This window comes from Callorhinchus milii, unplaced genomic scaffold, assembly GCF_018977255.1.
Source record: "Callorhinchus milii isolate IMCB2004 unplaced genomic scaffold, IMCB_Cmil_1.0 Scaffold23, whole genome shotgun sequence".
Lineage (NCBI taxonomy): Eukaryota > Metazoa > Chordata > Chondrichthyes > Chimaeriformes > Callorhinchidae > Callorhinchus > Callorhinchus milii.
The window spans coordinates 9,906,361-9,919,767 of record NW_024704764.1 but is presented as its reverse complement, the minus strand read 5'-3'; the positions used below and the strand labels follow the sequence as shown (position 1 = coordinate 9,919,767).

Sequence of the window (13,407 nt, the reverse complement as noted above, 5' to 3'; positions counted from 1 at the left end):
CCAGCCCTTGCCCCGTATCTCTTGATACCCTGACCAACAATCTATCCACCTCCTCTTCCCACCCCCCACCCCACCCCTTCCATCCCCATATCTACTCTCTACCCAAAAAGATCGGGGAAAAAAAGTGCATCAAACCAAGAGTTAACTTAATAATAACGATAACAATAATAAATAAAAATATCTGTGTGACGGCGTCCAACATTGGACCAGATTTCAGTGGGGGGGCAAATGTGCCTTTACTACTGTCCCGAGTTGGGATGGCAATCCTGGGATCTGGCGGATTTGGGACCATCACCACACGGGATCATCAAAAGACGGGGTTTCTGAGTCGGTTTGGGGCGAGAATCGGCGACACAGAGGGAGGGAATGAGGAATCGGGAAGAACGGAAGAGCGGTTGGGAGGAAAGAGGAGGAACTGATATGGAATTATTTGAACAAGTGCAGCGGGAAAAGGCCGGAGAGGGATCCTGGGCTTCCGGGAGTTCTCCGTGTACCTGGGCAGAGTGGGGGAGGGGTTGCCGCAGGTACGCGGAGGGGAATGGACACAGGACGACAGGTGTGAGGGTACAGGAGGGTGGAGGGGCGGGTGGGAAGAGGGAGGATCTAGGAGGCTGGCAGTGCGGATACTCGGATTATACGGGAGATGTGGATATGGAAAGATATTGGAATACGGGAGGGTGCGGATACGGAGGGGAGGAGGGGGGACGGAGGGAAGGGGGGCGGCGAGGGTGCGGATACGGAGGGGAGGAGGGGGGGCACGGGAGGGTGCGGATACGGAGGGGAGGAGGAGGGGGCGCGGGAGGGTGCGGATACGGAGGGGAGGGGGGCGGGAGGGTGCGGATACGGAGGGGAGGAGGGGGGGGGGGTGCGGGAGTGCGGATACGGAGGGGAGGAGGAGGGGGCGCGGGAGGGTGCGGATACGGAGGGGAGGAGGGGGGGGAGCGGGAGGGTGCGGATACGGAGGGGAGGAGGAAGGTGCGGATATGGAGACGTGTTGGATGCGGATACGGGGGTCAGGTGAAGGCCCCCTCCCCCCCCCCTGAGGTGGCCGCGGTGAATGCCGGGGCCGCTGCCGGGACTGAAGCCGCTGCTACGGGTACCGGCGGCGCCGCGCGGGGGGTGAGAGGGGAGAGGGCGGAGGGGGTGACACCGAGGCCGAGACCCCGGAGCCGGGACAGGACAGGACAGGACAGGCCGGGGGGGGCCGGGGGGGGTCCTCAGGCCGCCGGTGCTGACGTGTTGCTGAGAGAGACACCGAGCGAGAGAGAGGCCGCGGCTCAGCCCGAGCACCAGGCCCCGAGCCCCGGCCTCCCCGGGACCCCCTCCCCAGGCCCCGGGCCCCGAGCCCCGGCCTTCCCCGGACCCCAGGCCCCAGGCCCCGGCCTCCCCGGGACCCGCTGCCCAGGCCCCGAGCCCCGAGCCCCGGCCTCCCCAGGCCCCGAGCTCCGGCCTCCCCCGGACCCCCTGCCCAGGCCCCGGGCCCCGAGCTCTGGCCCTCTGACGGCCGCCGGGATGGACGCCCTTTATCATCAGACCAACAAGTAAGTGTCCGGGGGGGGAGTGGGGGGTCACTGAGGTCAGGACCAACCGGGACATCAGCTCAGCCCCGACCCCCTCACCCCCTCTCTGTCACTGTCTGTGTCTCTGTGTGTGTGTGTGTGTGTGTCTCTGACTGTGTTTGTGTGAGTGTTTCTCAGTGTCGGTCTATATCTGTGTCTGTGTGTCTCTGTGTGTGTGTCTGTGTCTCTGTGTGTGTCTCTCTGTATCTGTGTGTGTCTGTACGTGTGTGTGTGTGTGTCTGTATCTCTCTCTGTGTCTCTGTCTGTGTGTGTCTGTGTGTATGTGTCTGTGTCTCTGTGTGTGTCTCTCTGTATCTGTGTCTGTGTGTGTCTGTACGTGTGTGTGTGTGTATCTGTCTGTATCTGTATGTGTCTGTCTCTGTGTCTCTGTCTGTGTGTATGTGTGTGTATGTCTCTATCTGTGTCTGTGTGTGTCTGTATCTCTGTGTGTGTGTCTGTGTGTGTCTGTCTCTGTGTCTCTGTGTCTGTGTCTGTGTCTGTGTGTGTCTGTGTCTCCGTGTGTGTGTGTCTGTCTCTGTGTCTCTGTCTGTGTGTATGTGTGTGTATGTCTGTGTCTGTGTGTGTCTGTATCTCTGTGTGTGTGTCTGTGTCTGTGTGTGTCTGTATGTATCTCCATGCGAGTGTGTCTGTGTCGGTCCATATCTGTGTGTGTGCGTGTCTCTGTGTATGACTATATCTGTGTGGGTGTGTGTCTCTGTACCTCTGTGGGTGTGTGCGTGTATGGGGGAGGGGGCTCTCTGTCCGTGAGCGTCTCTGTGTCTCTCTCTCTCACTGTCTGTGGGTGTGTGTCTCCCTCTACCTCTCTCTGTCTGTCTGTCTGTCTTGTGTCTGCACCAAATTTCTGTCTGGTACAAATCGGCTGCCACATCTGTGCACTGTAACCAACGCTCACTTCAGTTCGAGTTAATCTTATTCATAAAGTTCTTTAGCCTTATTTTCTAAAGTGGTTTGAGATGTTTCCTTTACGTGAAAAGCGCCGTATAAATAATAATCCTTGCATTTGATCCAGTGCCCATAATATTAATAATAATAATAATAATAATCCCTGCATTTGATATAGCGCCTTATTGTCTTCGAGACGTCTCAAAGCGCTTCACAGGATTTACTGCGGAGTGAATTGACTGTGTGTTTTCTGGCACGAAATGACTGAACTCACTTCACACGGGTAAATGCTGCCAAGTGATGTGTATTTGTCGGTCCCTCGAGCAGCCTATGAGGTAAACGACCAATTTATCTGGAGGATTGTCGACCAGGATACCGGGGGAAAAAAAACTCCCAAAATACAAGTCGTTATTCTAGAATCAAAATTATTGAACTATTCTCCGCCCCCCCCCCCCTCCCCCTCTGTTAAAAAAACAGGAAACCGGTAATCCACGTCTCAACTGGACTGCGGTGTGGATGCATATGTTTTAATCAGTGCCAATATAATAATAATCCTTGCATTTGGTATCAGGCTCACTGCTTATTATAGTCACAGATTTAGCCTGGAATAACTAGGCTAACGCTCAGTTTATTCACCATCTTCAAAAAAGATTAATGGTCACTCAATCCACGACTGTTTGTGGGGCACAGCTGGGAACAATTGGCCCCCACGTTTCGCCCACACAACGCACGGTCAATTCACTTTACTGTGAAGCGCTTTGAGACGTCTCGACAGCGTGAACAACTCCCTGATTTTTTCAACCAGTTCATCAGCAATTGTCTGGGTTTGAGACAAAAGATACTACGACCGCTGTTAAAGCGGAGAGTTTGGGCTTCTGTAATCAAATAGTAATCAAATAATCGTTTACTTTATTTGGTGTGGGATTCTTTTGTTTAAAGAAGCACTGGTTGGTGACCTCACCAGGAAACTGACGGGGATGGGAAATGAGTGGGTCACACAGGGCGAGGAACTGAATTTCCACTGAAGGGTAACACTGACTTCGCACCTCGCCCAGCGGCCTGGCCATTCGAACAGCAGCAACTGGTGATCATATAGGGGGCTTCATGGGAACGAGCATCTCAAAGCATTTGACCAAATGTGCACGCTGGATGCACATCAGGGAAAGAAGATAATTAAAGATGTTAGTTTGCCAAAGGCACAGTTGAAGAGTTGCAGTTTTAGGAGGCAGGGAGAGAGGTGGCAAGGCAAAGCTGTTTTTGGGAGCCTGCCAAAGGACAAGTGGAGTCCTGTAAAGTATTGGTTAGAGCACTTTAAGCAAGTTTCCTTACTCCACATGCCTCTGTTTACCTGGCAGTGAGTAGGAACCTGGTGGTCAGTTGATTGGCAGATCACTTTTCCGGGGGTAATAAATCCTTCCACACGAAAAAAGTATTTTCAAAAATAATGTGGTCACTCAATCCACGACTGTGCACAGTTGGCTGCCGCGTTTCTCCTACGCAACATACACAGTCGATTCACTTTACAACATATTCTGCGAAAGGCTTTGAGACGTCTTAAAGATGTGATGAGCCTCTTTATCAAATGTAAGGATTATTATTATTATTATTATTAGCCAGAAATTCAATCTCCGGGTTTGGACTTTCATAAATCACTTTACTTTGTTCTCATTTTTGCTCTTGGAACTGTTTGATTGAAACACGTTCCAATACAACTCGCTGCCAACCTCGAGTTGCCTGTGTTACCTTTAATCTTCAGAGAGGTTCGGCCTGGATCCTGCCAGTACCTGGCTTATCCCTCGGGCCCTTTGCCCCCTTGTAGTTTGTGCTCACCTCAGCTATCTGAAGCAGGTATTTTTATTGCCCGCCTGAGGCTGCTGCGACTTGTCTTCATTTACAGAGATTCGATTCACTTTTAATTGCTTTCATTCCTCGCGAGCTGTAAATCAAGCGGGTGAAGCGATAAGCGAAACAAGCACTTCTTGTGCTGAACGGTGAGGACGGCGGTGATTTTTAAAGCGATTCTTGGCTGGGACCAGAAAGCAATCGCTTGCCCCAATCAGGTGTTGCCTGTCCTTGATACCGTTGCAGGCTACGTGTTTAGGAGAGTTGGAGCAATACGAGCTGTTCAAAGCAGAGCTGACTTGTACATCCTCGACAATATCAGTGCCTCGCATCTCAAGGTGCTCGGTGATGGGTGTTAATGAAGGATTGCACGGCTGGATTTCTGTGCTCTGACTTCAGCAGGTGTCTTGTGAAGGGAGGGGGTGGGGTGGGGGGGGCACTCCTTTTCCTAATGTTAATAGTGAGTCTGTTATAACATCCCACGATCTGCAGCAGCTGATGGAAAAGATGTTCCATACAGGAAGCTCCAATGGACCCTCCTTGCTCTGCCTCACATTGCAGATTTGCATCGTTCTTTCCACTCGCTGCCTGCTATCTCTCACTGTGAGAGCTCAGCCTCTCCTGGTGCCCTTTGCTGTTGTTCAGGCTGGGCCTGGGCTACTCGGGGGCAGTAACAGGAAAAATAATCTTTCCTCTCGCAGGCCCAGCCTGAGTCGGTTTACAGATACTGTAGATGAGATGCTAACCACCCATTTCCTCTCCCTCTTCCCCCCCCCACCCCCCCTCCGTACATAGGCAGATTCACGAGGTGCAGACTCACATGGGGCGGCTGGAGAAGGCAGACCAACAGTCTGTTCACTGTGAGTATCTAAACAGAGCCAGGCTGGTGCCAAGTGGCGGAGGCGACGGGGCGGGGAGAGGCCGTGCCAAGGGAAAGAATGTCCTTGTTTTTATAATAGCGATGGGTTCCTGACGTCACAAGTCACTGGGTGGTTTCTCAGGATATGTCTGCCTGCAGGAACAGGATCCTGTCGGCCTTTTTATTTTCGTTTTATTCAACAAAAACATTCCATACAAATGTTTGAAGACGTCTTTCCCCCCTTCCTCCACCACTCCTCCACCACCCCCTACCCTAAAAGATTTGTGATTCCGCTGGGATAATAGTTCCTAAACTCTCAAGAGATAAAAGGGGGAATCTGTAAATGGTGATAAACGTGTAGTGGTCAGTCAGCACCTTTCAGAACCGCTTTCTCCCACGTGGGTTCGGTCGTGTATTTTAAACTGTCCGGTCACACAAACAAATCAGCTGTTCGTCCTGTCACAAGACGCCAGCGCAATGATTTAAGAAACGGCTTGATGCCACAATGAGAGGACGGTAGGACAGATTTGTTGGGGAAGATGAACGCAAATGGGCCAAAGGGACCTTCTTCATCTGAACCTCTCTTATGACGGTGTGAACAGCAAACACAAACTATCTGTCCAAGACCGAGGTGCGTAGATATCTGTTAGGTCAGGGTATCGAGGGATACGGGGCAAGAGTGGGTAATTAGATTTGAGGTACAGATCAGCCATGATCTTATAGAATGGTGGAACAGGCTCGAGGGCCTGAATGGCCTTCTCCTGTTCCTATGTTCCTATGTGAAATCACCAGACGAATGGTTAACAGCAGTACTGTGATATCAGTGAGTTTAGCGTATTAAACCTTGACCATTTCTCGCGTTTCTTTTTCTTTGTCTCATCGACGATGACGATTGACCTGGCGATTGCGTTGAGGCTGCAGTGGTGGAAAACGAGATCCAAGCAAGAATCGATCAGATTTTCAGCAACTTGGAGCGACTTGAAATACTGACCAGCAAAGAGCCTCCCAACAGACGACAGAACGCCAAGCTGTAAGCGTTTGAAGCATTTATAGCTTGAAGGTTAAAATGAATAAGAAATGTCGGAAAAGTTCTCTTGGTATAGCTAGCCAGTCCGTGCTATGAAAGGTCAAGTTTATTTTTAACAAAAAATACTGCAATCGCCCTACACGCAACTTACATTTTGATTGCTGTACAAACGTGTATTAAACCAAATCAATATTTTTGTTTTGGCCAAAAATATACAGTCAATCCACTTGACAGTATATCCTGTGAAGATCTAGAAGACGTGCAAAGCGCTATATCAAATGAAAGGATTATTAGTAGCAGTATTATGAATTGCAGGGAATTCAGAATTCCACCTGTTTTCTAACCACCTCACATTGTAATTCCAATCGCCGCGTTTCGCCCACAGATATACGATCAATTCACTTTATAGTGAAGCGCTTTGAGACGTCTAGAAGACATGAAAAGCGAGTATATCAAATGCAAGGATTATTATTATTGTTGTTCACTGTAGTTGAAATTGAACCTGATCCCAGCTTGGGTCTGAAATGCTGTTCACTGTCCAGCGCCTTGAGACGTCCTCCTGACGTGAAAGGCCCTATACAAATTTAATCTTGTTGTTATTGCTGCTGCTGCTGCTGTTGTTTTGATGGTTTTCAGAACCTCTCTTTTGGGCAGATGTTTCCCAGAGCCGGCTGTTCTTATTTTAGTGCTTGAGTGGAATATTTCTAATTGATTCAAACAAAAACGCTGTGTTAAACTCTCTTCTCCATAGTCGTGTGGACCAACTGAAATACGACTGCCAGCACCTGCAGACAGCTCTGAAGAACTTCCAGCATCGACGATATACCCGTGAGCAACAGGACAGGGAGCGAGAGGAGCTACTGTCACGTACATTCACAACCAACGTAAGAGCTTTCACTCACTGCTCGGTCTGGTTGATGCTGGATGTAGGGTGGCTGGTGGAGTGCTTCAAGCACTGGAGAAGCCAGTACTGTGTGTAAGCTGCGGTAGGACAGCATCCCCACATGGTGAGGTATACACCTGGAGGGCAGGTCAGAGCAACGACACCCATCTCCAGCTCACTCCCTACACCACAACTTTCACGAGGGGCTCCGAGCAATTGGACACTTTCCCATCCACCAGGCCTCAATTCAGTCGGCACTTCACAAATAGCCAATAGTACGTACGCCTGCCTTTGGCAGCGAGTGTTGGCAAGAGTATTCTACTGTGAGACATAGTGTAGCCGTAATGTGCCCGTGTGTGGAGTTTCGCTCTTGTCTGATAATAGCCATGCCCTCGCTCCCTCTCCCCACACTCCTCCCCCAACACACAACACTCAGACGTACATACACACAAACAAATGCTACCTGATAAAAATTGGGGAGCAGCCCGAATAACCTTTGACCAAATAACCTGGCACCTTTGCCAAAAGAAGTGGTTACTTACAAAGGGAAATGCTCAACGGCCGATTTGATTCGCTGAAGAATCCGGTTTGGATAATGAGGACCTCCCTATTTTTTATGCAGGACGCCGATACCTCAATAGCAATAGACGAGACCTTGCAGTTTAACACTTCTTTACACAATGCACACAGAGGGATGGACGATCTTCTGGGGAGCGGGTCCTCTGTACTGAATGGACTGCGGGAGCAGAGGATGACACTTAAGGTGGGACAATACAAAACGTGCAGGATCTCTAAAGAGGCTTGTTCTTTGTAAGCCTCGTGCTTCTGAATTTCCTTCGACAGGAATATTCCAGCTGAATGTCTAACGCTGGGTATTTCTATCTAATGAGGGAATCCTGTAGCTCAGTGGTTGGAACCGTCGCCTCGCAAGCGAGAGGACCTGGGGTCGATTCCCAGGCAGGGCGAAACATTGGACAAGTTTCCTTACTCCAGACGCCTCTACGACTCTGTTGATTTAGCAGTCAATAGGAACCCAGCTGTTAGTTGATTGGTGGATCTCTTTTCTGGGGATAATCCTTTAAAAAAAATAGTAATAATAATAATTTGGTCATTCAATCTACCACTGTTTGTGGGACGCTGCTGTGCACAATTGGCTACTGTGTTTCGCCCACAAAATATACAATCAATTTACAGTCTATTCTGTGAAGCGCTTTGAGACGTCTCAAATGTATAAGGCGCTATATCAAATGCAAGGATTATTATTATTATAGTGTGGAAATGGTGCAAATGGAGCATTTAAAAAAAAATGTGGATTTTGCTTGCTGTTGAAGGAGGAAAAAGAGGTGTTTCCAGAGGTTAATCAGTTCATGATTGTGGACTGGAAAAAGTCTTCCCAGTTCCCTGAAGCGCCTGTGAGAATCTGGTTTCATTTGCTCGGCCGGCTGCGCGTGTTTGTTCACCGTGTTCAGTTCATTTCTTCCTCCCTCTCCCTCTGTGGCCTTTTCCTCTATCTGTGCCGACAGTCAGTGAGAAACGTGTGTGTGTGTGTTTTTTTATCAGAGGTGTGGTCCCTGGGAACTGGGGAACCGACGACGACAGAGCTAAGAGAATCGCAAGGCAGGCTTATTCTATCAGGGCGTGCAGAATTCAATCAGTCAGCACGATCTAAAATCTCCCCTCTGCTGTAAAACGTCCACATGTCATAGGAATAGCACTGGTGTGTACACTTTAGTTGTTTTAACTTGACAGTGTGGGAACTGCGGCTTGTCTGGGTTTTTCTTTAACATTCATCCCATCCAGTTGACTGGACTTACTTGCAGCTGTGAGATTGGTTATTTGGGATCCTTTCTCGCCAGTCACAGAGCTGGATTTCGGGTTCCCAAGCTGTCAGACTCCTGCCGTCAACCCCAACATGGCTGCCCACGCAGCCAGGCATCTGTGTGTCCTTGAAGTGTTTTCACAGCCTCAGAAGTGACCCAAGTTCATAACCGTCCGTCTAAGCGAGAGAGAGAGAGATTGCATGATGGCTTGGTGTCTTTAAAGTAAAAGTTTGCTAATTAACCGTGAACTGCTGGTGCACAGACTTAGTTTTCTGTTGGGTTTGAGGGTGTTCATTTACAGCAGCAGCAGCAGTTTGCGTTTATATAGTGACCTTCACACAGGGTAGTGTCCCAGAATGCTCCGACTTACCCCTCTGATCTCCACTGTTCTTTCATTGTGTATCAAAAGTAGTCTTGTTAGCAAATAGAATTTTTTTTCTCCCCCCCCCCCCACCACCACCTCTCTCTTTCTTTCTCTCGCTGCCCCCACCCCCCTCCCACCCCTTTATTTATATTAAGGTCCCCCATTGTAGCCCACAGACATGCAGGTGTCCACATTCTTGGTGTATATCAGTATCTCTTTGTCACCCACCACCAGGAGGTGTGAAAGACCCAACTTTTCTTCACTTCTTCTTTCTTTTTTTCCCTGTCTTATTGTGGAGACCCATCAAGCTGGAGCTACTGCTGTCTATTTGCCCTCCCTCCAGCCCCAACAGTCCAAATCTGAAATCCCCAAATAACTTTTGACAAATGTAGATTTTGGTCAGCTCTTAAGAAACAAAATTTACCGGTGGATACAGGGCGACCATGTTGTAAGACGGGTTTGTTTATAAATCCAGTTAGTTTCCGGCGTGGATGGGCCGGCTTCCTGCGCGCTGAAAAATGACCGAGCCGTCAGGTCGTCGCTCGATCACTTCCTGCGTGGTGTCAGCGGCGACCCCAAATTCGGCCATTTTGTGCTTAGAATGAGTGTGACATATATCTTCACAACAAGACACCCGTTTTATTTCATAGTTCCTCTTAAGCGTGTATTTTAAACGTTGAGCAGGAGGTAGAGGAATGAAGATTGTGTCTTTTATTTTAGATGAAGTTTCTGACTTGTATAATTGTGCGTTTGATTGTCGTTTGCTTGCCCTGTGCTGCGCTACTGTTATCTGAGCACTTGAGTGTTGCAGATTAGAATTTCTCAGAGCAATAACGGTGTCAGCGGGGGGTGGGGGGAGGGTTGGATTCCTCTACAAAGAATTGGAAGTTATTTTATTCTTTAAGCACATGCAGATCCGTAGATAACTTTTATGTTGAGGGTATATCGAGTTCCGTAATTGAATTTCAAGCAAGAATGAAAGATTTGGCAAAATTCGTTTCAACAGCAGGAAGTCGGCAAATTGATTTACTTAATGACCTCATTCTGCTGATGACTGAAGCAATTGAGCAGATGAGGCAGAGAGCGAGCAGCGTTACCGAGTCGGTTCTGCACCACGTTCAGGATACACAGCTGTTGGAGGCAGAGAGAACCACTGGATTAATTCCACACTTCAAGGAATAGAGCGCTGAGGGGAGACTGGTTGCTCTATTCTCTCTACTCACTACAATTTACAGTATATTTTGTGAAGCACTTTGAGACGTCTCAAAGACATGATAAGGCGCCATATCAAATGCAAGGACTATTATTATTTTTAGTTCAAGTTTTCCGATTTAAGACTTGAGTTTAATAGGATTTTTCCCCAACTTCTGCATCTTAAATTCAAAGACAAAAGATCTTAAATGCTTAAAAGGCTGTTTCTCTTTAGAGATCCATGGGCTGAAAACAACAGCTTTGTGTTGAGTAGTTCCACTTGTTCACTTGTCTTTGACCAAGATTATCCTTCATAAGAATGTTCCTGGGAGGTCGTGATCATTTCAGTTCTCTGGCTCTGTCGATGCTTTCTTCTCGATTTCAGTCCAGGCTTCTCTAAAACGTGCGTCTCCTTCCATTACAGGGAGCCCAGAAGAAGGTGTTGGATGTGGCCAACATGCTGGGAATGTCTAATACGGTCATGCGGCTCATTGAGAAGCGGGCTTTCCAAGACAAGTTTATCATGATCAGTGGGATGGTTGTTACCTGCCTCGTCATGATCTTGGTGATCAAGTATTTAACCTGAATAGCGTTCGCCCTTCAGAAACCAGTCAGTATTTCCGGGAAGAGACTGTTTTTCCTTTTCTTTCGGAAGTTTTCTTTCAGACGGCCTACCCCCAATTTTGGGATGAAATACAGGCGGTTGGTCTGGACATGTGAACCTTTTTCACATGGTCAAGATATTGTGGATCAAACGTCAGTCGCTTTGATTAAAAACCTAACACTCCCAATGGTAGTAAAGTGCTAGGTACTAATTATTTCTATTGTCTCTTACCCATCTCTTAGTGCTGGTGGAGATGGTTCCTTCAACATTGTGGTAAAGTTGACTTTAATTGCGGTAAATTCAGCTGCACGAGAGAGAGAAAAAGCCACCTTAAGTAAGCTTGCTTTCTTTATCTCCTTCTCCAGCCCCTGAAACACGGTTATTCCAGGTGACTGAAATCAGAATCATTTCTTTTGAATCCAAATGTGGTGCATTAGTACATTCCCTGTCGCAGTCTGTCCCTCAGACCAACAGCCAGTGGCGAGGACTAGTCATCACTGACATGGTAAGGTGGTAGCTCATTCCTTCAATCCTTGATTTGCTGATCCCGGCCACCCTGAGAGTGGAGGATGGAGAGGAGGGGATCTGTTTCTTACCCTCCTCATGGGAGGTAAATTCAGGGGACATCCCCCCCCCCCCAAGTTAGCCCGAACATCCTGCCTTTCCTCTTGATTAAATAATAACCTTTCACTTTACAAATGTAAAAAACGTAAATAAATTACTCGTGGAAATTTTCAACTGTTGCTGTTTGAGCCTGAGTGTATTTAAGCCGGAGCCATTGCCTTGTTGCTTGTGATGCACTTGCTGGTGTAAGATGTCTCGCTTACAGTTTCTGATCCTGGGAAGAAGTCAGAAGATCATAGGTGCTGAGTCAGTTAGCCGGAGAGAATGAGTTGAGAGGAAATTGACGTTGCGAATCTCTCTCTGTTGGAACAAGATACGTGTGTAAAATCTGCAGTAAATGGGCACCTCAGTAAATAAGAGTGCAATAGGCTAGCCCCAGACTTAACAGCGAGGAGGTGCATGTTTCGAAACCTGATTCCCTTACTCTGTGCTAAGATCATGATTATCGAGCAAGTCACTCTTCCCTCTTACTGAAACGCGCAGCCACGTGTGAACGCAGCATGCATACCGTGGCCACGTGTTCTAAGATTTCCGTTTGGCAGTCGGGGCAGTTACCTCTGCTTCGAACTGAACCAAGCGGGTGTTCCATTTGAGCACCAGTCTCCTCAGTGAGTTAAAAATGTTATGTTTGTTCAACGTTCCAATGACTTCCTCTCCTCATCCTCTGGGCTGCTTCTATAACTGGAACCTGCTAGGATCCATCAGCATGATGAGCTGTGTGTTAACATTGCTGTACTTGGAACTCTTGTCAAACCAATAAATACAAATTGTTTTAATGGACTGTTGCTAAACTAGATGAAGGACTGGGTCTGCCGCCTGATTCCCGTCATCAGTTGAGTTAGAAACTGTATCTGGATGTATTTATTCACCTAAAAGATTGCTTGCTTGTTGTCTTTCAATCGGATTAAAACCTAGGTTAAATCTTCACTCCATAAGGCTCTTGCTGTCACTTGGCTGAGTTGGTTTGGTTTACAGAACAACGTTGGACCCTTTGGTTTGATGACTCATGTTTAAACTGCTGAACTAGCCACACTTTGTAGATCTTCCATTAACTCGCTTTACAACATATTTCAGATCGTTTTATTTAAAATGTTCGCTCCAATTGTGCAACCATGCTCCGGTGTTGAGCCAGGCAGACTGCTTAGTTGTGCCCTGGAGTGTCCTAAAGATCTGCCCGGCTCGGACATTGGTTCAGTAAGTCCAAACAGCGCTGACATTGGCTCCTCTCCAAACGGCCCCTTAAAAGTTCTTGAGTGGGTCCGTGACACTTCATGATCCAAATTCTGACACCATCGGAATCGCTCTGAATGTTCACGTTTTCATTTGTTGTGGATCTCCCGAGGAGAGTCTCCTCTATTTTTACCTTCCTAAACTTACCCAATAAAGGTCTGCGATGTCATGATCCACGGATGGGAAGAAATTACCCATCTGATTTACGAGACTGTGACAGTGATCCCTTCGGTCGTCATCCCCCTCTCCCACTTTCCCTCCATTTCATCTGGCCGACCCGTTCCCTCCCATAACCCATAAATGTGTTATGTTTTTGGAAAGGGAAACACAAAAATATTGCTCATGCGGCCCACAGATAGGGCATCCGGCCCTCAGCCCAGGAATTTTCCAAAGTGTGGGGTGGGCTATAAATAAACAGTGACCGATGGGGTGTTTTCACTGCGTGACCTTAGACACCTGCCAGCAATTTGGCAGAATTTTGTTTGGGGAAAAAAAGATAAA

At 48.1% G+C, this 13,407-nt stretch overlaps 1 protein-coding gene across 2 annotated transcripts; it reads left to right on the top strand.

Annotated features, from left to right (window-relative positions):
- Positions 1-1,460: 1,460 nt before the first annotated feature.
- gosr2 (golgi SNAP receptor complex member 2) lies at positions 1,461-12,603 on the top strand. Of its 2 annotated transcripts, XM_042343339.1 has the most exons (6): positions 1,462-1,541; positions 5,100-5,164; positions 6,085-6,193; positions 6,942-7,074; positions 7,696-7,836; positions 10,873-12,603. In XM_042343339.1, exons 1-6 carry the CDS (start codon positions 1,513-1,515, stop codon positions 11,032-11,034), a joined length of 639 nt encoding a protein of 212 aa, XP_042199273.1. In that variant the 5' UTR covers positions 1,462-1,512; the 3' UTR covers positions 11,035-12,603. The 2 variants fall into 2 exon arrangements, with proteins under 2 accessions (XP_042199274.1, XP_042199273.1); XM_042343340.1 differs by lacking the exon at positions 7,696-7,836 and having other exon boundaries at positions 1,461-1,541.
- The last annotated feature ends 804 nt before the right edge of the window (positions 12,604-13,407 follow it).

Bases quoted from the DNA above. Each gene is read 5' to 3' on its own strand.
- gosr2 (XM_042343339.1), top strand. From the start codon at position 1,513: ATGGACGCCCTTTATCATCAGACCAACAA. The intron at 6,194-6,941 runs GTAAGCGTTTGA...TCTTCTCCATAG, and splicing joins AGACGACAGAACGCCAAGCT to TCGTGTGGACCAACTGAAAT. The intron at 7,075-7,695 runs GTAAGAGCTTTC...TTTTTTATGCAG, and splicing joins CACGTACATTCACAACCAAC to GACGCCGATACCTCAATAGC.